Source organism: Cavia porcellus, unplaced genomic scaffold (assembly GCF_034190915.1).
Source record: "Cavia porcellus strain 051 isolate PalLab524CR breed Dunkin Hartley unplaced genomic scaffold, mCavPor4.1 scaffold_1, whole genome shotgun sequence".
Lineage (NCBI taxonomy): Eukaryota > Metazoa > Chordata > Mammalia > Rodentia > Caviidae > Cavia > Cavia porcellus.
The window spans coordinates 187,082,095-187,108,246 of NW_026947484.1; the positions used below are offsets into that span (position 1 = coordinate 187,082,095).

Consider the following 26,152-nt stretch of genomic DNA (forward strand, 5'->3'; position numbering starts at 1 on the left):
TGCTTTACATCACTCTTTATTTTAAAAGTGCTTAGCCAACATATACTTTACAACAATAAAGGGAGGTAGATAAGTATTACAGCACTTTCACAAATGGAAAAACTGAGGCAGAGGTTAGTAAATTGTGTTGAAGAGCATAATATATGGCACAATTGAGAAAAGAATTTATTGCAGCCACGGAGCATTGACAACCTTTCCTGTCTTTTGAGTTCCACTATCAGAAGTAGCAGGCATAACATGGAAACAAGCCATCCACAGTTTGGTGAGTTAAGGCTGAAACACTACCTTGCTGAGACCAGAGGCTGAAGGCGCTGTCCTTTGGCAAGCCTTCCCTTCTTGGAGCATTCACACGTTTCTACCTCCAACCAGGGGAGAGTAGAAGCTGCTGTGAGTGCAGGAAGGCAGGGATAGAGTAACTGGGCCAGGAAGGAGGAAGACAGAAGAGAAAATGTAAAGTGATCCCAAAGCAAGGACATGGAAGAACAAGAGGCTCAGCTGGGAACCAGCCCAGAAAAAAGGAAAGCCATTGCAGAAATGAAGTGCCATTCATCTGGAAAGCTCTGACATCCAGAAATGCTATTAAAAGGGCAATTCTTAGCAATGACATTACAGAGCCACTCCTCGTGGCTTTGCCAAATATAATTATCAGGTCCTTCTGACATTCCCAGGAGGCAGAATTGTTTCTTTCCTCTGGTCCAGACCAAGTGCTGATGTAATTGACCTGACACTGCAGAGACTGTTGACAATTCAAATGTACTCTGCCACCATGCCACCTCTCTTCCTCTGCCCTTCTAGGCTCTTCTGAAACAAAACAAAACAAAAAACAAAAATGCATTTTAAAAGTCTCCCTGAAAAAATCCTACCATGTTTTCTAAATCTTGGATACATAACAGGGCTGGCTATCATGTTTGATTTTTGTAAAGGGGCTCTGATAAGCATACATGGGGATTACTGGTTCCTCCCATCCCATGCTCCTTCACATGACATGAAACATTTAAAATAAAAAATAAAAATTCTGAAATTTGCAGATGCCCACTATCTAGAAAAAAATTGGGAGCTCATGGGAAAGAAAGGCGCTTTTCTAATCATTTTAGTGCAGTACCAACACAAAAGATGGCCAATGACATGCCACACCAGCTGCAAGTGAGGTACTGATGGCAGAGGCAGCACAAAGTAAGCTGATGACCAAGCACCAGCAGAGAGGGCTGGTGAAGATGAACAGGTGCAAGTGGCAGCACAGGCAGCTGAGGAGGCAGATACTGAGGCATCAGTGAGCGAAAGAGGTGGTGAGGGGTGATGCTGGCTTTGAGGCTGAGAGGCAGGAGCACTAGTTAATATCTAGGTCTCTCCTAGGACAATACAACCAGAAATATATCCTTTCTTCATTTCATTCCAGTTGCTTTCCAACAAAAGCAACTAACCACCAGCCCTTACTAATTTCACTGCAGCAATGCTCTTAACATTGTTAGGTCTCTCATTTTAACTACAGCATCCTCCGGGTTCCTATCTTTACATGGTAACCAGGGCCAAAGCCTCCTACCTGGTATCCCCAACTCCAGTCTTCACTCAGTTCCATCTTCTAATCTTCTTCCTGGAGCCACTCTGATCATGGCACTGCCCAATTTGGAAATGCCCCAAGCTTCTACTGCCTCCCACTTATGTGCCTTATCTTGAATCTTCAACAGGACTTTGCATCTAATAAAAGTCCTTTTGCTTTCCAAATCCCTGCCAAAATGCCAATTCTGAGGACAGTGCAAATGCCACCTCCTCCACGAGGATGTCAGGCTTCTTGATTCTTTGTCAGCTACAAGTACACTTGCAGACATGCACTGATGGACTAACTACGTGATAGCTGTGTATGAGCCTTACTCCCCTTCCTGGGCTGTGTTCATGACTTGGCAAGGCAGAGGATGGTGACTTATGTCTCAATATTTATCTATTCCCTACAACACTTGCCAAGAACAGTTATTGCATTTTCACATCAGGTAAGGAAAGGCTCAAAAGTAAAATGAACTGGGATGTGCTACATCTCTTCAAGAATAGACACTACAAGTATCTTGCAGTGTGATTAGACTCTCAGGATAAAACAAATCCTTGACATGGTTCCAAGTGAAAGGGAGAGGGCAGGCTGGTGGAGTTGTATGTTCTAGAGTCAACAGACCTGGGATTGAAGTTCTGCTTTACCATTCATTAGCTATAGGCCTGGTGCCAGATGGTTCTTCTCTGAGCATAATTTCCTTACCTCTACAGGACTTCAAAGGATTAACAACCAAACTAGATAACATATGTGAACTCTACACAAGTGATTTTCAGTCCTAATTATGCGTCATAATTACCTAGAAAGCCTCCAAAAACTAGAGTACCAGCCCCCAACCCAGGTCAACTGAATCAGAATTCTCTGGAATTGGGGCCCAGTGGGACTAATTATTTATAAAATATTGTTTCTAATGCATAGCCAATGTTGCAGCTATCGTTATAAACTCATAAATACCATTAACAGAAGGGAAGGTGCTTTAAGCTGCTGGCTTAATTGTCCTATATTTGTTCAGCTAGGAATTAGTTCAACACTTTTATAATTCAATTAAAATATACTACTGTTTGTGAGCATTTTTTGTGTTGTTCTACATTGTTGTTTATGTGCTTTAACTCCTAACTTGAGAATAATCAGCACATAATTATGCACCAAGATACACTTAATTCCCTCTCTTTTTTTTGAGAATAATAAAAACTTCATAGAATCCTCTAAACCCCTGCTATTCAGCAGTGTGTTGACCAGAAAAGCACAACCTGCAACCTGGGGACTTGTTAAGAAATGCAGAATCTCAGGTCTCACTCTAGAAAGTACATGCGGTATTAACAGGATTTTTAGGTGGCTCAATAGGTAAAGCAAAGGAAACCCTTTTCTCGGTTCACATCAGGGTCTGCTCTCCCCTCTCCTAATTCTCCAGGGGTAGACGGACATAGAGATTCTGTATTCCACAGCCCATTTTAAATTAAAGACACTAGAATGCTTCATTCTCTAGAAGATCCATTTGATAAGAACAAAATTAAGAACAAATCCTTATAAAAGGCTGTTTCCTTTCAAAGGATATAGTGTCATTATAGGATGTATCTAAAATAACCAGTTGCTCTTACATACTTAAAATATGATTCAGTGTAGAAAATAGATATCCATTTAAATGTTATGCAGGTCCCAAATCATGAGTCTATATGTACCTTACAGAACTTACAGTCTCCAGGGTGCAAATTCCAATATTATGAAGGAGAAAATTTGGCCAATGCAGAACACTGTTCCCAATTGGCCTGTCCCATCCAAGAAATCATGATGTTAGCAGTACCCACCCAAGATTACACAAACCATATGAGGGCCAAGAGTTTGAAGCAGACTCTTAACATTATCTAGTCTAATTCCCTTGTTCTGGGACACACAAAGGATTTAAGGAGTTACCCAAGGAGATGCGGCAACTTGGGCAAAGCCTGGCTTAGAACTCAGGCTCTGGATCCCAGTCTGGCTGCCTCCCACACAACCTCTGCCACACACCTCCTTGCTTATGGCCTTGCAATCTCATTCTCAGAAACTGCTGATCTGGCTTGGCACTTAATTGCCACTGTGCTTCTTTCCGCCACTGCTGCCCCCAACTCTCAAGACTGTTTTTACCACTCTGCTACGAAAAGCTGCATCACAGTTCAATCAAAATATCTATTTATTAATACATATTTCCAAATATGTGGTAATGGGTTCTCAAAAAGCCCATGCTGACGATGTAATGCCAGCTACATACCATTACTATCAGCTAAGACCATGAGCAAGGTGAGGGAAGGCCCTTTCCTTAGGAAGCTAAAGTCTAAGAGAAAGGATGATCATTAACTCAGTGGTCCAAAGCTGGAGAGAGGTCAAAAGAGGCAAAAACTGGAGCTCAGAGTAGAAGGCAGCATCTTTTAAAAACATACACAGTGTGACTATAAAATTGGAAGTCTTTTTTTAATAAAACAAATAGAATGTAGACACTTAAACTAACATTTCTCCCTTAAAATTATTACATCCTTAGTTCTAACAAAACTACCATTGCTGAAGATATTAGTTGGAACTCTGCTTTGAAGAAAAACCTTAAAAAACAGTTTCAGAGCTACATTAGAAAATATCCTCCCAAATGTTGAGCTTTTCAGAACCTGAAATTCCCCACAGATCTCTAGCAATTTCTAGCAACAGAATCATCTCTGGCGAAGGGTATGATATCCAGGACAGCCACTTTCAAAGTCAGGGCATTCAACGAGATAGAAAAGTTGAGCTGCCTGTTTAAGGGGGAAAAAATCAGCCATACTTCTTTATAGTCACACTTGCATTTGATTTTTAAAAAATACAACACTCACACATGTTTCTTACATGAATTCTAATTGAGACATTACATTCAGAATTATAGCACTCATAGTGGTAATTTTCAGAAAACTATAACAGCTTCTTTGCCAGGTAAGGAGAACACAGGGTACAGCTGTTTACCTGAATGTATTCTTAAATAAATGACTACTACCCCTCTAATTTTCCTAGTCATAGCTCCGTTACAGGTTACTGACCCCAAGTTCATGTTCCAGACTTTGCCACACAAGATTTAATTACAAGGAACCACCCCCGAAGTCTCAGGGTGAATTGGGAAAGGGCCGGTTAAATGAGGAAACAGGCCACTCCTTGGTAAAAGTTTGTAGTTTTCTTTCCCAATACATCTTCTTTTTATTGAGCACTTCCATTTTTATCCTGTGTTCCTCCTCTGCCATCTCACACTCTCGCTCTATCTGCTGGATTTTGGCCACATGCACCTCATTCATTTGTATCAGCTGCAGTTGTAAGATGGACATTTGTTGATGGTGTTCTTCCTCATGCATCTTTTTTAAAGCACCTTCCTGAGAGGTTTTGCTCCTGTAGTTTTTATTGGCTGTTATTCTGACAGCTGAACACGAGGGTTCAGGTTGAGAGGTCCCCTCACATACTGGAAAATGTATGAACTCTTTCTCATCATCGCACAGTTCTCTATTTGAAACAGCAAATGATTCTGAAAAACAGTAGCAGAAAACATACGTTCAAAGATTTTACAAGCAGAGAAAAAAGTCAATCCTATTTCAAATGACAGGGTCTCTCATTACAGGATGGATCTAAAATAATATAGTGTCTGCTTTGGCCTTCATGTGTACAATTACCCTGGCCACATCTAACTTCTTACATAAACCAGAAGCAATTTTCCCTTTAGAAATAATGATGAAGGGTTCTGTTATTTCTAAAACTGCCAACAATGGGAAGTGGTCAGAGGACATGCTTATCTAGAACAGGAGACCTTATGACATTGATACGAATTTTACACCGAAGTGTGCAGAACTCTGATCTGATGCCCGTAGACCACACAGTACAGGGCTAACCATGGAGGCCTTCAGATAAAGTTCTCTGTCAGTCTTATCACCCTCGCCAGTTTCTCATTCAGCCAGGAACACTTCTGTTCAGTCTCCACAAGCCCCGTGTGGCAGGTTCCTGTCCCAGTGTTAGCTCCCACAGCCAGTGCATGTATAAATGTTTCTCTGTGTGAGACCCCTCTACACTCCCTGGTTTGGGTTCCTTTACACCATTTCCCTTTGATATCCTGCATCTGGCTGTTACTGTTCACACCGCCATGTAGGGCCAATATTCAGGTCCCAAAGACACCTGTCAGTTCCCCTTTATTTAATCTGTCTCAAACTTGCCAATCCTTGAAATTTCTTTCTCTCATTAGCTTCAGAACCATCGCTCTCTCCTATATGTATCTAGAACCTCTTCCTCTCTGATCGACCCTCTCAAGTCTTGAAGTATTGAGACTTCACCTACCTGTCACCTTTTCATGTCCTCGAGGTGCCCAGCTCTGGCTCTGGTCTTCATCCACCCTAAACAGCCTTGTAATCTGGCTCTACCTTTCTTTCATCTTCTTTGTTTTACTCTTCAAAATAGTCTTTGCCCCTATCAAAACCTGCTCACAATCTTTAAGAAGTTCATAATACTGTCTCACTCTTAAAGTTGATTTACGCATCGGCTCCACCCCACTCCAGTTTCCCTTTTTCAACTTCTCCTCCCTAATTCTTGCTCATTAAAGACCAATGCTGCTTGCTCTGTGAAACCTCAGACCTCTTTCTTCATATGTACTCTAGAGCACTCAATACCACTAGTATTATTTTGGCACCAGGCCTGATTCATTTCTTTTATCTTTGCGTACCGATTACTTTCCTTGGTACACGGAGGATGCCTAGTCATACTTATTGGCTGAACCTTCGACTGTGAAGGGAAATGAGTATACAGATGGAAAAAGATGCCGCATGTGGTGGTGTTTGCACTGGTATTTTTTACAAGGCAGTGACATTAGTATCAATTAGAGAAAACCACTAACTCCACCAACCCGTGGAGTCTTCTAGCTTACGTCTCCAATAATGAAAATATTCTCAGAGAAAAGTAATACCAATTTATTAACAGGGTTGATTACATTATTATGTCCACTCCATTATTCTGGAAGAAGGGATGCTGGGAATGTTAATGGTGACTGGGGGGAACCTAATCTGTAATACTCTGTTAATAAAGGGAAATGGCTACGGTTTAGATTATTTCACTCCAAGGGGTGAGGTAACAACCATAACTAGTCACTAATTAAACTTCCTGAAAAGGTAAAAATCTTGCTTTTGCATGAAAAGGTTTTTTTAAAAATGAATACTCTGCTATCCAGAAATAATGAAAATTTTCTCCCTGGGACTCAATTTCACTAGTTCCTGCCTTGCATCATGACCTTTTCTTCATATTCCCACTGCCTCCTGGGCTTGTCTGCAGAGCATTCGTGTTTATTCATTTGTTTGTCATCATTCTGGAAGAGCACTTGTTAAAACCAGGGTTTAACTACCTTCCCTTCATGTTCCTGAGTTCTCAGAAGACACAGACAATCTGTTACGCATCCTTTTTTAGAGGCCAGCACAGGGCCTCACACAGCACCAAGCATGTAAGAAATGTGTGTAAGTGACCGGCTACAGGGATGGCGTCCCTGCCCACCTGTCACAGTTCTGGAAAACAGTGTCTGAGCAGGTGTGAGGGACGGGAAAGCCTTAGCACCAGGGACAGGGCCTTCAGATGTGTGAGCCTCAGCCACCAAGAACATTACCTCACTCATCTCCTTTCCAGTTTTAGATCTGAAAATGTTTTCTTTGAAGGTTGGACACATTGACATTTTTTGATACCTCTACTCTCATTGTTCTTTGATTGCATTCCAGGGGATATTTCTAGATACTCCTGCATCTTCAAAGTACATCTCCTCACAAGCCTACTGTCTCTCCCGATTTCTAAAGGCTCACTTTTATCTCAACAATTTTTTAAAGAGAAAGAAAAACAAAACAAAATTCCAAAACAAGATAACAGGAGGGTTACAATGCTTAATACACTGTATATTGTTATCTTTACATTAGTTGCTCAGAGTGTAAGATATCAGTATATAATTTTCCAAACAATATTAGCACAAATCTTTCTTTTCAAGGAACTAACAGAAATGGATAGTATAACTATCTTAACTTTGGCTTTTCTCTTCCTCCTTTTCTCTTTTCTCTCATGCCAGTTCCTTTTTGAAGTTTTTTCCCATTTTACAACATCTATTGTACATTTCAGATCTTATTTACTCTTTCACCTTCTCACACGAGGTCGACAATATGATGTTTACACATGTATGTCTGGTTTATTTCACTTATAAGTATGGTTTCGAGTTACATCCATTTACCGAGAAGTCTCCAATTTATCCTTTATGGCTCAGTAGTATTCCACCATATAAAAAGACATCCTTTTTATCTGTTCCTTGGCTGATGGGCGTTTGGATTGTTTCTAACATCCAGCCATTACAAATTGTGCTGCTGTAAACATGGGTATGCCTACATTACTGAATCTCAGTAATTCTACGGTTTTAGAAACAGGATGATGGTAACAGAATGATGTTAGCAGCTACCATTCTGAGTTGCAAATCAGGCACTAGGATAGAGCTTTACATTTCCTTATCGAGGGAACAATCCTCTGAGGGAGGTATTATTATAGAAAACTAAATGCAGTATCCAAGGTCATTTGGCTATTTGAAATAATCAGGATTTTTTTTAAGTCAAGAGTCTCACTCCATAGTTCAGGCTGGCCTTGAGCCTACTGTGTAGCCAAGCTACCTCGCACTTGTTACGCTCTATGCTGCTTTTGGAGTGTTGAGATTACAGGCATGTGCCACCACCCCCAGATGACAACCAGGATTCTGACCTGGTCTATATGACTCCAAAACCAAACCTGACTACTTTGAGTTAGCCCATCACTACTCTACTTGCTCAGCTGATCACTTACATAGCATGAAATATAACCTCCCAAGTTGTATCCATTAGAAAATCACCTATTACTAAGAATATCAGTATACATTCTAATTTTTGTTCTCCAAATTTCGCTCTGGACCTGTGAACATTCAAAGAGTATCTTCATGTCTGAAAGCAAAGAAATGACTATTTTAAAACTGTTCTTTCTAAAATGTGTGCTAACGTTACCATTTTAGGAGAAGTAGGCAGGCCTCTTAAGATATGTAAAAGGTAAGTCTTAAAACTAGGAAGTTTGATAAAGAGCAGTTAATTAACTTTCAAGCAAATATGAGTTCCCATGCATAAAAGCTAGTGTTCAGATAGGAAGACTATTCCCTTAATTGGAAAAAGATTAGCCTGGGAATAGCAACCCACCACGCACACACACCATGTAATCTCTCTCCCAGGTAAAACAAAGCTACTCAAAGTATAGAACAAATCTTTTTATGCAAAAAGACAGAAAGACTTTCCTGGGACTAAGAACACAGCCCTGGGGGTGGTTTTTTCACTGGGGGCAGTTTCAGTGAGCTTAGTATCAGCAGGAAAAGCCTACCGTGGCAGTGAAAGGAAAGGAAGAACTCATATAGGCCAATCTCCAGTCCTTCTCAATAGAAAAAAGATTACTGGGGATGTGGGTAAATAGATTACTGTGGATGCATACCATAGGAAACTATTGTATTAACGACAAGAAAAATATTAAGATTTATACACCGCAATGGGAATTTTACTGGGGATTAAACCCAGAGCCTCTGCAATGTTCTACATTTCCAGCCCTTCTTTTATTTTTAAATTTTGAAACAGGGTCTTGCTAAAGTCATTAAGTTGCCTATTCTGGACTCAAACTGGCAATCTTTCTCCCTCAGCCTCCCAAATGCTGGGTTTATAGGCATATGCCACCACCATGCCTAGTAAGAATAAATCTTAAAAACATAATTCTAAATGAGAAAAAGCACAAGAAGTGGTATCTGTAGCATAATTTTTAATCTGTGTAAGTCAAAAACACATGTAGATAAAACACATGTGAGAGGAAACTCAAGCACACTAGGCTAGTTTGACTACAGAATAGAATGAATATGTGGGACAGGAAGAAAAGGGAATAAACACAGAACTTCCACAAGAGAGTCTTTCACAGAGCAGGGACACAGGGGGTGCCTTGCCCTGCAACACAATGCTGTGCCAAGTTCCCACCCCAAAATAATGAGATTCGATTAAGTAGTAATAATAATGGAACTTACTAAGATTCGCATTATTCAATTATAACTTTGTAGCACAAAAATAATAGTATGTGAAATTAAATATAAATTCTAACACATTTGAATACTGCTTTAAAAGCTTAGATTTCTAAAATGCATTCCATTTTCTGTCATCCTGCCATCCCTAGCAAAATTCTGATGGCTCCCTTAGTTTGTTCTCCATACCTATTCCTCCAAGATAACAAAAGATAACTGTCAAAGCCAAATTATCCCGGATCACAAAATCTGCAGGGTACCATCTGTATGTATAATACTTTCTGGCAAATACATCTCTAAGTATTTTTGTTAAACTTTGAGACTACAGGATTCAAATTCAGCTGCCCAGCACATTTTAAGAAAGTCACTGGCAAAGCTAAGGGTATCCAGAGGATGGTGATCCAGATGACGCAGTCAAGACCAATTCACACCAAAACATAGTTGGAGGGAGGCCTCTAGTGGAATACTGCTGGGCTCCATCCTCTTTAACCTTTATATAATAAATCCCAACAAACTTCTGAACACCTAATCCTGTTAACAGGCACCCAGTTATTAAAACAGCACTGTCCAACAGAAAAAGAATATAAAATACATAAATAGTTTTAAACATTCTACAGCCACATTAAAAAATAAAAAGAAATAAGTGACACTAATTTCCACAATATAGTAAGCCAATATATCTAAAATATTGTCATTTAAACATGTAATCAATGTAAAATTGTTAATGAGGTATTTTAATTCTTTTTGTGATATTGAGTCTTCAAAATGTGGTATACACAATTACAGCACATTTTGGCTGGATCTATCTATATTTCAAGTGCTTATCAGGCTTATGTGGCTTGTGGCTCCTGGACAGTACAGTGTTAGAGACATAAAAGTAAAACAGAGACATCTAGGTCAAAACACACAAGATAATGGGGGTCACAACCCAATAGTAGATTTTGCAATCATTTCCCCCACCAAGTCCTAGAAGAGATGACTGACAATTGTTTTTTTTTTCCTTGAAAGTAAAATGAAATACAAAATAAGTGAAATAACCTCAACTCTATTTTAATATGTGGGAAGGGTTGTGACACCTTTACTTCTGTATTAACAGATTACCCTGGGTGCACCTCCCAGCTAAGCTCTCCTACTCTCCTGATGTGAGGGGAAAGGGACGCAGGCAGCACTAGGTTGTACTTAGAAAGGACCAGTTTTAGGAATTTCTCCCTACTATACACGTACAAATATCCAATTCAAATTCATGTCTTTCACAAGTGAATCTCTAGCAAATGTTGCTACAGAAAAGGCATTGAAAGCCCAGATGTATTTCTTTTTTTTTCTCAAAATTTATAAATTGTGTTTATGTGTAAATAAAGTACATAAGAAGAAAATTGTGGGGTAAACTTTCTAGATTCTACCCTCGACTTTGAAAATGTAGAAGTAAGACTGTCCCCTAAGAAGATCCTAAGAAATAAAGACACAATAATCCAGAACACGGATCTACAAAATGAAGTTAATGTAGTTCACACCAGCATCTTCCTCAGCAGCATGGAACGTAAGTAATGTGAAAAGCATCCTTAATAACTCACCTCCCTCTCTCCCAGCACCACACCCTAGCTTGCCTCACAGACACCAAACTGCTGTGAGACTAGTGAGATTCTGGTCAGTAACTGGCTGAAGCTATCAACTCCTCAAAGCAAGGACACTGTCACTTGGCAGTGGGTCCCGTGACCCACAGAAGCATTAAGGAGAGATAAAAGAGGCAGTGCCCACATAAACATTGTCTGCTAGGGGTTAGCCTGGCTTGGGAACCTGGAAATCAGAAACCAGGCACAAGGCTCCTGCATGGGAAAATGTTGACAAACATTTATGACATTAACCACTATGGTTACCCAACTGGCTTCGTGGACTTAACTCTGGTCAAATGATCAGCATGCAAATTTTTGATCATAAATTAGCTTCCCAGCATGATTTACCTACAGGAGAAAAAAAAAAAGGCGCTAATCACCGAAAGGCATGTATTTGGTTCACTGGGTAATATCTTTTTCATTCTGTACAGGTAACAGTTTTGGTTTAAGACAGTTTCTCATGACTTTTGATTAACAAGTATCCATTTTCTTAAAGCTTAATCTATGCTGGGCACACTAACAAGTGAACTTCCCATTCTGCAAGAGTGATTTTCTGAGTGAAATGCTTTCTGGGTGGGGTTCCTGGAGCACCAATCCTCTGGCCTCCTCAGGAACCTCCCTCTGCTTTAAGATGTACCTTCTGAGAACTGCCATGAACTGTTACATAAACTGGGTACTTCCGGTCGTAAAAGAAGGAGGAATCACTGGAAATTTATTTATATGCAATTTTACCCCCTCCTTGTCAGTAGCCCCTTAATACAAATCTTTTGAAGCCATGATGAACTACACACCTCTGATTATGGCAGTCTTTTCCTTCTCTAAGAATTACAGGTGACATATTTTGCTCTTTTTGAAATATAGGGCCGGAGGTTTAGCTTAGCAGCACAAGCACCTGCCTGGCCAAGCATGAGGTCATGAGTTTGATCCTCGGTACCCCACCGCCAAATACATTAAATTTTTTTCTCACAATTTCTCAAAGACCCTGGAGTGCCACAAACCAAAACATCAGATCACAATATTATAGGAGGTCAAAATATTCTTTGTTAATCTGAGTAAATGCCAAGTGAGTGTTTCCTGTATTAATCTCTGTGGTTTTGGTTTTAAGTCTGACATAGTTTTAAATGGTCTTTTGAATGACTACTATAGTGCTTTGTACACAACAGATTCCAAAAAATTGAGTGAATGAACATAAATCCCCATCAAATTCTCTTTCATCTATTCAGAGAGAGGTTGACATAAGCAACTAAAGTGTCTTATTAATAACTGCTGTGGTTCCTTAAGTAATAATAAAGTCTCTATGAGAGGTAACCGGTGGGTCCAAACAAGTACCTTTGTGTACTACATGACTTCAATCTCTAATTTAATCCCAAGGTTTTGAATTAAGTCAAATTTCACACGTTAGTTTCTTTCTTATGCATTATCTCAAAATGAAAGCGCTTAGGACTAAAGTGTCAAACGGGTCCCCAACCAGCACAGGCAAAGCGGCACAAGGGATGCGGTACCTGGGGCAGCAGAGTCGGGGTGGTACTCGGGCTCCTCCTCCGGCGGGCTCTGCAGGAAGTACAGCTGCTCGGGCAGCATGCCGGCAATCTTCTCCTTCCCCAGGACGTGCGTGCTCAGAAGTGGGCTGACGCTCCGCTTCACCTTCTCTCTCCTTTCATGGGCCATAATTTTTTTGGTCCGAGCCTTGATGTTCTCCCAGCACTTCTTCAGCTGTTTGAAATCCCGCAGCGAGACACTCGGCTGGGAGTTATATTCGTGGGCAAGTGCTTGCCAGGTACGTTGCTTGAGGGCAATAGTTCGTGCATCGCTTTTCTTACATTCCAGCACATATTTATACTTTTCTACTAATGCAAGCAAGATGCTCTTTTCCAATTCTGAGAAGTATTTGGCAGGTTTTATAATTTCGTTGTTTTGCATTTTCCACTACGTTTCTTCGGGCAATTAGCTATCCTGTTAAGAGAAGTTTAAAGAAAGAATTATCAACTCCAGCAATAAAAATGTCAGCAAATCACTTAAACTTAATCCTTGATATGATTCCCTTGTTTGAAAGAGGATCGGTACTTTTCCATTAATGTTATATTACAACATACACAGGAAAATATTCAAAAATCTACTGGGGAATGGAGTTTTAGATTTTCCAAGTAGCTTTTCCAGTTGGCCCTTTGACTTGTTATACTGCAAATATCTGTAAATGAAAAGTTGAACACCAACGTGCTACTCATTTCTTAATTTATTTTTGTTTAATGTTAGCAAACTGATTATACCTGCAAATAGTTATGCTAGGCAGCTTTGGAACTGCGTAGCTTTCTCAAGATTTTGTCACAGATGAAAGAGCAGCCACTGTGTAATCAAAGAGAATGGATGATGTAAAGCCCATCAAGATTTCAGAAGAAATTACTCCAAAAGATCCAGTATTGCCATCACTGTATCTGTGGTCTTAGGTCATATCCCGGAGCAACCACAGATTCATCTTAAAATCAGGAATGGAGTCTGTCAGGTCTGAGGGACACTTTTAAAGGTGTGCAATCTTGTATAAACAATTTCTGTAGTTTCTGAAATGAAAGAGCCTGCACACTTAAAGAGAATGAGTGCACTGCCTCTCTTCAAGACTGAGGGAGCTCAGAGTCAGAAAGGTGAAACAGACTGTCCAAGATCATAAAGATGGTGACTTGGACAATCCAGAACCTTTCTGTCTAGTAACATGGTTTTCATTGCAACTACTGGGCTCTCCCCTGTGCAGGGACAAATTATTCCTCAATGACTTCAAATCACCTTGACATCCTTTACAGGTATTGAGTTAGCATCTCTCTCATACCAGGTGCATAGTAAGACTTCATTGTGATTCTGCTAAAGTATAGGAAAGCTGTGTGTGTTTCCCTCATTTTCTAATTGCAGGATGCTTCCTATAAGATTAATCTCTCAAACAAATGATGGCAAACACGTAGCTAAGCAACAATATTTACAGCAATACAGTTAGCCACTGTATGTTCCACTTTCTGGAAAGGGCCAGTATATGCCAGACCTTTGCGTCTCCAACCCTGATTTTTCAGAGTAGCAGGCAAACATCAAGATGAGATGTAGTCCACTTAAAATCGTCAATCTATATCAAAAGAAAAAGGAACCAACTCGAACAAGTCCAAATAGTCAAAAGTATGACTCTGAAAGTCAAGGGTGATTGGTACCTTAAGTTCCCTTCAGTTAGTTTCTGAATCTTTGTTTAAAATTTTCCATAATAAAAAATTAGAGGGAAAAAAGCCTGTGGATTTTTAAGTGTATTGACACACTAATTTAAAATCACAGTTACCCGGCAACTAGCCTCACAAGTACAAGGATAGAGGTTACTATCACTGTATTGGAACTAGAGAGGATGAGACCAGAGCAGAGAACCTTCACATGGGGAGGCTGAGGCAGAAGGACCACAAGTTGAACTCAGCCTGGGCAAGTCTGTGAGAAACTTTTTCAAAATAAAAAGAGCTGAGGATGTAGCTTACTGTGAAGGCCCTGGGTTCAGTCTCCTGTACAAAAAGGAGAAGAAGGAAGAGAAGAGAAGGGAGGAGAGGGGAAAAAAGGGCTGCAGGTTCTATATAATAGTGACAGAATCTGATCAGGGCCTCCCATGATAGACCACCTCCTCCTAAAAGTTAAGGTTAGGAGTAGATGTGCTATTGTGATCAGACTTCCACCCACCACGTTTCCTCTCCACACTCACACTAGTAAAATAAGGAATCAAAGATCAAGCGATTTAAAGACACATCAGAAGCAGTCTGGCCTTGACTTCTAAGTCAAGGTAAATGAAGGGACATTTATCTCTGGGAATATGCCCTAGAGATATATTTCCAGGCCTTGCTCTGATCATATTGCTTGGACCCAGTCTGAGCCTCTTCTCCTCCAAGGTCCAAAATTAATTTTTACCTTTATCAATATGTCTATTTCCTATACACCCATGATTCCCAAGCTGACATTTATTAACACATGCTCTGTGCACTCTGCTCTCCTGTAAATCTCTATTGGCCAATATGTCCACATGCAACTTACTTTCTGTAAGTTTTATTATTAAATGAGTGGGTACACCAAATGGTCTGAAAACACACAGCTTCCAGGGCAGATTCTGAACAGATTCCCCACCTCAACTCCTCTTGCCCAGGAGATGCCAATATGCCTACCTTCCTCCTCCCCTATTCTTTTAAAAGTCACTATTATACTCTATTTTGTTCCGTTGTATGTAATGCTTTGTATATATGCTTTGCAGATGTGTTTGTGTATATATACAGTCTAAACAAATCTTTTTCCACCAGGTGTGTTGGTGCACATCTGTAATCCCAGCATCTGGGAGGCCGAGGCTGGAGAATCACCGCACATTCAAGGCCAGCCTGAGCTACATAGTAAACTCAGGGCCAGGTTATGCTACACATTGAGACCTTAACGCAAGTAAATAAATAAATAAATCTTTTTCCTATCTTGATTATTTCAAGAGAAATCCCTAAAAACAGATGCTCCCACAAAAGATGGAAACATCGAAGACTTTTGTGGTACGAATTTGTCCTTGTACAAACGTGTTGACATATGATTCTACTAACAGCACATAAAGCACCTCTGTTTCTCAGCTTCACTTACTTGTGCTGTTACCTTTTTGTTCAGCGGCAACGATGGAGGCAAAACATGTCAGTTGATTGTTTAACAATACAGATTCTAGCCCGCATGCAAATAAGCTACACTCTGAACCATGTCTGTGACACTGGGTGGAACTGTAATTATATGGAATCAATGCCAAGTAATTTAATAAGTCATCCTTGCAATTTATATGGTTCCATTAGCTGCCACGAGGTGGTGACAGACTTGTGGGGAGTCTAAATTTCACAGAAGTTTTTGCCCTACTATGGCCAGTGGAGGTCTAGTAAGAGGATAATAGCAGATAACTTTTATTGAACTCTTATTGGGGGTTAGACATTACATCAGATGCCTTATATGCACAATATCATTTAATCTTCTCAAAAATCGTCCGTGATAACATCATTTGCTACACTTCAGTATTTTCTGTTAAAAAAAAGATCAAGTACCCAGAAGAAATTACACAACGGCTCTCAAAAGCAAATACTCAGAATTACCAACACCTAGGGACCATTAATAGCCTATTAACTAAACTGTTGCTTAATCACTAGCTAAGTAAATCCTAAGTTACCAATTTACTTTGCTTAATTTCGTAAAACAGCAGTCCTCCCTGGACCATCTACGATGCTATAAAGGGATTCCAGTATAAACCAAAGGTTCCCTGTGGATTCCCAACAGCCTTATGAAGTAGGCTGTTTATCTGTACCCACCAATTACCATCCCCATTTCTTAGATGAGAAAACTGAGGCTCAGGGATTAGGGAGACCCTGATGATAAAGCATTTGCCTAGCATGTGTGAGGGCAAGGATTCAACCCCCAGAGCTGCAAATAAACAATAAACAGAAAAAAGAAAACAGGCTCAGTGACTTGCTATTGTCGAATGAATATTAAGTGGCAGGAACAGGATTCAAACTCAGTACTGACAAGATCCATACTCCTCAGTTCTGCTTAGTTCTCTTATTTCAGGTCTAGTGACAGCTTCTACTCCCCTGATCAAATTATGTCAATTAATTAGCAGTCTGGCTGCCATCTGGCAGAGGTCCAAGGGTAAGGCAACTTAGGGGAGCTGTACCTGCTCTTCCCTGTCTTCCCCTCCTAATGGCTCTATCCTGGCCTGTCACCTCCTGCCTCTTTTACATCTAGGACACACAGCCACTTATAAGGTGTACTCCATTTACCTTGATCACAGTACTGAGATGATTTCTGCTGTTGATCTGACAGAAATGTCTGTCTGACAAGTAACTCTAGAGACCACATAAAGCTTAAAAGGCTCCATACTCCTGAGGGAAAGATGGCATCTGCCTGAGCACCTGACAGTCCTTGATACACGAACGCTCCCAAGTAAGAGCTCTCTCACAGCAAGGCTTATTAATGGAAACTTTGAACCCAGAAAGCATACTCCACTTTAACACTATTAACGTCTGTAATTGTTTTCAAATCTCAATATAACCGTCTTCCTTGCTGCATCACCTCTTACCACAAATGGACTGGCCTTCCTTGCTCCCAAACACGCTCAGCAATGAGCACCTTTTGTATCTGCTGTTCTGCTAGACACAGTGCTGCTACCTGTCCTTATGCATGGCTGTGGTCCAACAAGCAGCCCAGTGACCCTCGTACAGTAGTACAGTGGGCTCTTGGTAAATATTTATTGAACCCAAACATGTTTACATAGGAATAAAATTGCCTATCATGTGCCGAAGATCATACATGACAAAACAATACACCAAAAGCAAAAATGGTCAATATAATAGCAAGATCCAAATGCAGTAAAAGTTCTCCTTTAAGTTTGACAAAGACCCACAGGACGGTCTAAGTAAAAGAGCCTAATTCTAGTATCAAGAATAGAGAGGAGCCAGGGATTTAACTCAGCGGCATAAGTGCCTGCCTTGCAAGCGTGCAGCTGTGAGTTCAAGCCTTGGTACTCCCCCCAAAAAAAGAACAGAGAGGGAATAACTAGGGCAATTCCCAAAACACTAACAGTCATTGAACTACCAGGAGGTTACAGTAGGTATATTTAATATCTACCTTAAAAGTTTATGAATTTTATGTGATCTCAAAATTCTAATACTGAAGCCCTAATCCTCAGTGTGGCTATATCTGGAGATGGGCATTTAAGGCAATAATTAAGGCTAAATGAGATCACAAGTATGAGATCTTTGTCCAATGGGATTTGTACCTTTATACAAAAACACAGCAGAGAGCATGTGTTTTCCTCTCTCCCCAACAAAACATGCCCTGTAAATATACAGTGAGATGGCAATCACCCTAAGGCCAAAGGATGAAGACTCAGAATAAAACCTACCTTGGCAGCATCTTGATCTTAGACTTCTCAGTCTCTGAAACTGCAGGAAATAAAATACCCCAATCTGTGGCATTTTATTATGGCAGCCTGAGAAGACTAATATACTATCTACTGATTTTAAAGTCCACCAAGGGTGAAACTAAGTCTTAAAAAGTTTCAGTAGCATAGAAAATCTTGGCAAAGATTTTGCTTTTACTGCCTTTTGTGGAATAAGAAGTGCTTTGAAGTCAATACTCAGAATGGCCATCATAACTGAAGAGACTGTGGCACTGAGACCCTAGGCAGGACGTCAGGACCCTAATGAACTGGGGCTCTTAAAGTGAAGCCAAATGAACTCAGACACTGGATATAGAAAACCTAGGCTCAAATCCTGAGTTCAGCGCTCACGTGAGTATATAATTTTGCATGAGTCAGTTAACCTCATGCTGTATCTATAAAACAGTTAATACTCCCCAAACTACCTTATCAACCCAGCGCTACAGTCTTGCAATGGGAGTGAAAAACAAGGGTAGTTTCAGTGAATTGTAGTTCTTTTCCCACCTTCTACTCAGATCAAACTGCTTCCCAGAATAAGTAGTGGTTTGTATCCAATGCATGCTCATCTATACACTGACTGGCTTTTTAACGCATCTACATACAACTGTTTAATGTGGAATGAACTCTTGTCAAAGGCTGAGCACTGCTGTAAACTCTGTGGAAGACACAAAAACTGAAAAGGTCCTGGAATCTGCAAGGAACATGAACAGAGAAAAGGAAGCACATACCAAGGGCTATTTAGTAGGAAGAAATGACCAGTTCACGTGTGTCCACACTAGGATGAGGCAGTGAGACACAGAAGGATTAATGGTACACCCTCTGCGCAGGAATCAGAACGGCATTGCTCAAGGAGATCACAAAGACTGCCACGAGTTACAGGCGATCAGTTTGTTCTAAAAAGGTAATAGATGTTTCCTGTTTTTTGCCTGTGCTGTCACCTGACTCAACTTGTGTCATAAGTAACCTTTTTTGAAGCAGTCTAGAGCCTTATCTTTTAAACCCATAAAACGGACTTCAGTCTAACCCTCTCACTTTACAGATGAGGAAACTGGGGCTCAGAGCAGAACGGATTTCTGAGGGCCCTCATCACAAAAGACAAAGCTTGGTGGTTTGCTCTTAAGCCCTTTCTCAACATCTCCTCTTTTGGAATCCTTCACCATCAAGATGCCCTTTTGCTAGGTACCCCACAGCCTTCCCCACGATCCCATCTGCTTTGATATTTACTTCCCAAAGACCTCTTTGTTAGAGACTTGGTCCCCAGCGTGACACTATTTGGAAGTGAGGCCACCTTTAAAGAGGTGGGGCCAAGTGGAAAGTCTTTAGGTCTTTGAGGGCATGTCCTTGAAAGGGTACACAGGGACCTAGCCCCTTACTTTTCCTCTCTTCCTGACCATGAGGTGAAGTTTTGCTCTGCCACATCATCCTTTCATGATGGGCTCCCTTGCCACGGCCCCAAAGCAATAATCAGTGGTCCTGGCCCGAAAATGCCAAAAAAAAAAAAAAAAAAAAAAAAAAAACCATTTCCCTTTAGAAGTTGACTTACCTGGCTGTTGTGTTATAGTAAGAGGAATCTGACTCCATGTGAAAGCTTGCAGGGAACTGCTCTCCACTCTGTCACTCATTTTGTGACACTAGGCACATCTTTCTTCATTTCTAAATTACAGCTAAAGTGGTCGGTGGCAATCCATATTAACACTACCGTGTTTCTGCAGCCTAGTGTTTTCACAGTTCATTGCCAAAGATACATGAATGATATTTTCTGATTATTTATTAGGCTATAGGAGCCACTGGCCAATGAAGAGAACACTGTAATAGAATGAAATTATTTCAGCACTTCATACAATCCTTTTTGCTTTAAAGCCCATACATGGGTTTAGCTCTGTCAGTTAAGCAATTCCAGATGAAACGGCTGAAGCAGGTGGGCTGAACTGTTCTCCACAGTGCCTTGAAGAGTACCTGCTACCTAGTAGTAAGCACTTGATAAATACTTGTGGAATAGGGGCTGGGGATTTAGCTCAGCGGCATAAGTGCCTGTCTTGTAAGCATGCAGTCGTGAATTCAATCTCTGGTACCAATAAAAAAAAAAAAATATATATATATATATATATATATATATATATATATATATTTGTGGAATACGTTGGAACACACTTGCTTGACATTTGGTTTTGTTTTTAACTAATTATAGCCAGCCAGGTGGTTTACAATCTATAATTTCTCTTTTTATGAGATTTGTGATCAAAGATATTTTCTCGTTCTTATAAATACCATCAAGATCCAAAAAGGAAACAAAATGCCAATTTTTCAAGAGCCTCATAACTGTGATGACTTGAGGCTCTCACTTTGTCCTCGCATGCTCAGACCTGTCTGCCTCCATGGCCACTCCCTGGTGTTCTCTCTGCCCCTCCACCTTCCTTCTTCTAGAAAGCTTTCTGGTCTGCAACCTAAACCTGAACTTGCTTCTTCTAATGCATTCCCTCCCCTTCCACGTCCCCACCCATTCCACAGGCCATGTAACGTCAGTGTTTATTTCTACCATCTGTGTCTGAGTGTGAGCAGAATCAGCCTTGCCTTTAAGGCGAGGGCCCGTCTTCCATGCCGGTGTCCTCCCACGCTCCCTCTGCCCTCCACAAGCCAGAGAGTCCTGGCTCCTTACTGCCTCTCCCTTCCCCCAGCTCCTGAAATGAACGCAGTGACCTTCCGTAGGTGTCCCCCTGTAGCTGCACTGCAGTGCATCCACATCCTCAAGGACTCCCCTACTGGAGGCGTGGAACTACCGTTCACGTTGTGTATCCTGTGCATATAACAGATGCTCAGTAAGGGGTGTCAGAAAGAAACTCTGACCCTGGCCCAACCCCTCTCCTTAACATTAAACACATTACCAGTTACCTACTACCCACCTCTATCTAGTTGCCCAAAATCAGCACCTCACAAGCTTTTCCCAAAACTATTCCCTCACTTCCAAGTCTCCTGATGACTACTGAGTTAAGACAATCAACTTGATTCCTCAAAGCAGAATTCTCAGCACATTCAACAAGTGCAACTAGTTAACAAGACCTGTTACATGTTTTATCTCAGTATCTGTTCCCTCCCTTTCTGTTCTCACTGCTCACTTCTGAGGCCCAAACCTAACCTCTAACACAGTCTCCCAACCGTCCAGCCCATCTTCCACACCACCAGGGGAGGGAACCTCCTACTCACAGTTATCATGCCACAGTGTGGCTTGTGTCCCTCTGACATCTGCCTCACTGCCTCAGTGATAAAACAAGTCCAAACTCCTCTTAATGTTTTTCAAGGCCTTTGTGGATCTGGCCTGATTACAGCACCTATCCACCCAACCCGCTACCCTCTCATGTAACTTGCAACCTAACCAGACCAAACTCACCTTCTCACCCTTGAATCTGCTGCATTCTCATGCCTCTGGCTGGAATCTTTACTGAAAGGTCTACCAGTTTCCATGCACTTTTTCTTTCTTTCTTTTTTTTTCTTTTTGAAACAGGGTTTTGCTTTGCAGTTCAGGCTGGCCTTGAACTCACTTTGTAGCCCAGGCTGGCCTCAACGTTGCAATGATCCTGCCACAGCCTTGGCCTCCCAAGAGCTGGGATTACAGGCATGTACCACCATGCCTGGCCTTCCGTGTAATTTTTCTGAAGGCTTCCTTAACTGACTTCCATGCTATCTTTTAATTTTATTTATAATAGCTTCTTTCTAAAATAAGTGCGAAGCAAGTTACAAATTATGCACACACTGTAAACAGATTTTCTTAAAAAGAGAAAGAATATCAGAGCAAAAACAAGATATGCCAGAGCTAAAAGAAAAGCTAGAGCTTGGCATGTAATTCCAGCACTCTCAAGACTTAATCAGGGGGGTCCAGTTTGAGGCCAGCCTATACTACATAGACAGACCTCATCTCAAAAATAAATAAATAAATAAATAAATGCAAGCTAAAATATAACACAGCATTCATAACCTGTAAGGTAGGTCTCAGAGCTGTCAAGAATACTGGCCCCAGGTCTCTAATGAACGAGTTGACCACTTTTCTGTGAGCCCACTGACAATCATATATGCCTGCATAGTTGCACCCCACATACGTTAATTTGTGCTTTGCCTCTGTCTCCCCCACTGGAGGAAATTCCTAAGGGAATACATAATTTCTGACTCATCTTTGTATCCTCAGCATGTAGCATATGACTCAGCACAGGGCTGGAGCTCAAGTAGACATTTGTTGAATGAATGTCCTCATGGACTGGGAAAACAGAGTACTTGTGAAACTCCTGCCAGGTATTTGGCAAAAAAGCTATTATTTTATATATACACACACAGCTAAAAAAGAAAAGAAAAATACAAAGCTAATAATGGCACAGAAATAGAGTCAAACCCCAAACTATCTCTCCAGAACAATTGTTCTTTCCACTAAGCATCGTATTTGATACCTTCACCACCACTGTGTATCTAAATACCTTTTTCTTCAAGGTCTGGATCAAAACAAAACCACTCTTCCCTAAGGAGCTCACTCATAATAAAGGTGTATTTGAGTCTTGCCCCTGACCTTCCCCAACACTTAGGAAAGAAACTGGGAGAGGACAGGTGTCTTCTTGGGGCTGAGAACTGAAGGCAGCCAGGCATTCCGCAGGTGTGCTGAAGTGACCAGTTCCCTTTTCACTGATGTTCCCCTAGTGCAATCGCTCGGCCAGTGATGGTGAACCTTTCAGAGAACAAGTACCAAATGATAGCCTAAACCCATTTATTTATCACAAAGTGTCAACACTGTAATTAAACCTGAACACTGAAGTTTCAGTTCATAAAAAGGAATTCACACATTAGCATCTTTTGTCTTAAAAACACAGTAACACATGTGCCATAGGTTCACCACTACTTCTAGGCCTGGTCTGCTTCCCTCTCCCTTTGTCAGGGACCAGAACCTTCCAGTACTCATTCCAAACAAACCCCAAACCCCCTCCACCACTCCACTGCTTCTCTAACAAGTGAATGTGATTCCGAAAGCTCTACTTCCTCATTACATCAGCTAGACCTTAATATTTTAAGTGTCGTGCCAACCTTCAGGGTTGGCTGTTAACTATTCCTATCTCCAGGAAACCTAAGAATGGCAGGGGATACTGCCACTTTAGGAGGTACAGTTATGGGACTAGTGGCATTACATGTGAACACCTTTGTCTGGGCTTGCAAAGAGAAACGGACACGCTGCAATCACTCTTAGGCACCGTTTCCACCCCACCCTGGGCTCTCAGGGAAGGACAGAATGCTGATCTACAATGTTGATGAGAGGGAGGGTGGATGCTTCTCCTCCCCTCTTCATCTTCCTCGGGGCATTCAGAGTCCTTCCTCTCAACTCTTTGTCTCTTTCAGGGCCCCAGCTCCCTTAGCAGTCCTCAGTCTAACTCAAGTCTAACTCAGAAACGGTTTTTGAATTAGGCTGAATTACCGTTTTCCCAGGGAACACAGGCTTTTCTGGCATACTGAAATTCACACCGCGTGGCCCCTATTATCCTGCCTACTGTTTTAAATATGTGACAAATGCATCTGTCTGTTACTTTCCTAAGTACTGCAAGAACATTTTACTCTTTAATGTGACCATACCTAAGAAACATCCATTCTTTAGAATCCGAGTAAGACTACATTCTTCAGTTTCCTACTCCTGCAGATTTCTTTCATGCAATTTACAGTAGCTACCTCATAGCACCAGAGTGATAATTTAATGATAATTCATGCCAAGGGTTTAAGACCCAGGGCCTGCTGTATAGAAAGTGCTCACACTTTAGCTGTGATCATACGCACACATTATCTATCACAGTAGTACCCGGGGTAGGTATTCACACCCAGCCCCCTCGCCGCCCCTCACCCCCATTACAGAAACAGCAGCCAGGCTCGCAGTAAAGGAGCTTTCCCAAGGTCAGGCGGGAAGGCATGTGATGCTCTGCTTCAGCCTCGGAATCGGGACCCCTCCCCTGAAGCACCAGGTCTTAATGGAGACAAGTCCTGAAAAGCGGCCGGCGCTGTACCCAGCACACAGTAGGGAACCCGGGATCGGAAGCTTGCTCCACTGCAGGTCACCTGGATTCTTCCCAAGCGACTGCCCCGGCCCGGGGGTGCACAGCCCCCACCCCGGGGGCCGCTCGGAGTCTCCCGAGGCCCGCGCCCAGGGGCTTTGTACGCAGCAGGCCGGCCCCACTCACCGAGTCCCGGCGCGGCGCGGCGCGCGGAGGCGGCCGCCTGGCGCCCGGCCTGCAGCGCGGGGGTCGCGACGCCCGGGCCCGGAAGCCCGCGCCCCCGCCCGCGCCGTCCGCCCGCCGCGGCCCTCCCGGCCCAGCCTCCTACCTGCAGCGGCGGCCGCGGAGAGCGGGAGGGGCCGGCGAGGCGCGAGCGCGGCGGCCTTGGCTGCTCGCGCAAGCTGAGCGGCCGGCGGGGCCGCGGGCTCCGGAGCGCCGGGCGGTAGCGGCGCGCCCCCGGCCGGCCAGGCCCCGCCGCGCGCGCCGCGGCCACAAAGCCCCGAGCCGCCGCCCCCTTGCGGGCCGCCGCCGCCTGCCGGTGGGTCGGCGAAGAGGAGCGCGGGAGCGCGGCCCCGCGCAGTCCCCACCTCCCCGGCCGCGGCCGCCGGGCTCCCCGGGGAGCCGGGGCGGGGCGCGAGGGTCAGTCTCCCCGGCGCGCAGAGCCTGGAGCCGGCCCCCGCGGGCTGATTCGGTTCCCTTTCCCACGTTTGCCAAAGAGCTCCTGAGGGATCCGGGCAAACTGTTTCATTTCTCTGAACAACAAAAGAATGCATTTGTCACAAGAGAGGTGGCAGCGGGTCGTGGACACGAGTTAGTTCAGGCCAAGCCTCCGGACTGACCGGGGCCCCTTCCTCTTAGGACTGCGGACGTGAGGAGTAGCCGAGGCACCGCGCGGAGTTGATCGCCGACTCTTGCTTTGTTTTAACTGCAGGATGCGACTCTGAGGTTGAGCGCTCCACAAGGGCCCAGGTCTGGCGCGGGCACTGCGGTGGCTAAGGCGTGTTTACGGGAACGCACAGCGGTTCCGAGGGCGGTCGGCCTGGGCGCCTTCTAGCAAAGCACTTGGCCCTCCCGGGGCAAGCATAGAGGCTGGGTGTTTCTTCTGCTGTGAATCCATCCACTGGGAAGATTCCAAGACTAGGGAAGGGCAAGCAAGCGTCGCTGAACTTTTTAAACAAGGTGAAATTCACATGACAGAAAACAAACTATTTTAAAATAAACAATCCAGTGGCACTTATTACATTAATAATGCTCAGCCGCTTTGCCCTACTTTATTCAATCATTCTCCCCACCCTTTCTTCCCCTTGCCGAACACTAATCTATTTTCTGTCTGTATAGATTTACCTTTTCTAGATATTTCCTACAAATGCAATGCACAGTGTGTGGCCTTTTGGTCTGGCTTCTAATACATTTAAGGTTCATCCATGGCTGACTGAGATACCACTGTATGTACACACTGCATGCTTATCTCTTCATCTGTTGATATAAGTGAGTTATTTCCACCTTGTGACCATAGTGAAGATTTCTAATCTGAACGTGTGTGTTTATTTGACTAAATACTTGTTTCTAACTCTTTTGAGTACTAATGTAGTAGTGGAATTGCTTGGTTAAATGGTAATATATATTTAGCTTTTTGAGAACCACCAACTAGTTTCCCATGGCATCTAAATGAATCCTTTTACATTCCTACCAACAATGTATAAAAATTCCAGATTCTCTACAACCTTGCCAACGCTTGTTGTGTCCTATATTTTATTTCCTGCATTTTAAAATTTGGCTTTGCTTTGTTTTTTAAGGCAGTGTCTTGCAGCCTCCTAAGTGCAGGGTTACAGGTGTGTACCACCAAGCCCGGCTCCCTTGGACTCCTTCACACCCTGTACTAGGAACTGACCCCAGTAATGCTCTACCACTGAGCTACATCCACAGCCACTTATTTTTATTCTGAGTTACCCAGGTGAGACTCAGACTCGCAGTTTTTCTGCATCAGTCTCCCTA

The 26,152-nt window shown here is 42.5% G+C and overlaps 1 protein-coding gene and 1 long non-coding RNA gene across 4 annotated transcripts in view; one reads left to right on the forward strand and one right to left on the reverse strand.

Annotated features, from left to right (window-relative positions):
* The window catches only part of LOC134470441 (uncharacterized), a 28,774-nt gene extending 16,491 nt beyond the window's left edge, over nucleotides 1-12,283 (forward strand). The window contains exon 3 of the long non-coding RNA XR_010039321.1: nucleotides 10,984-12,283. This is a non-coding gene — a long non-coding RNA (uncharacterized LOC134470441). The remainder of the gene's footprint in view (nucleotides 1-10,983) is intronic.
* Nucleotides 1-24,623, reverse strand: Msantd3 (Myb/SANT DNA binding domain containing 3). Of its 3 annotated transcripts, none has more exons than XM_063224560.1 (3): nucleotides 24,486-24,623; nucleotides 12,703-13,153; nucleotides 1-5,045 (listed from the first exon to the last, which is right to left on the reverse strand). In XM_063224560.1, exons 2-3 carry the CDS (start codon nucleotides 13,118-13,120, stop codon nucleotides 4,636-4,638), a joined length of 828 nt encoding a protein of 275 aa, XP_063080630.1. In that variant the 5' UTR covers nucleotides 13,121-13,153; nucleotides 24,486-24,623; the 3' UTR covers nucleotides 1-4,635. The 3 variants fall into 3 exon arrangements, with proteins under 3 accessions (XP_063080630.1, XP_013008941.1, XP_063080634.1); XM_013153487.3 differs by lacking the exon at nucleotides 24,486-24,623 and adding an exon at nucleotides 24,344-24,482; XM_063224564.1 differs by lacking the exon at nucleotides 24,486-24,623 and adding an exon at nucleotides 19,693-19,932.
* Nucleotides 24,624-26,152: the final 1,529 nt, after the last annotated feature.

Excerpts from the sequence above, each read along its gene's own strand:
- Msantd3 (XM_063224560.1), bottom strand. The coding sequence starts at position 13,120 with ATGCAAAACAACGAAATTATAAAACCTGCCAAATACTTCTCAGAATTG. Across the intron at positions 5,046-12,702 it reads CCCCGACTCTGCTGCCCCAG|AATCATTTGCTGTTTCAAAT; the intron begins GTACCGCATCCC and ends ACTGTTTTTCAG.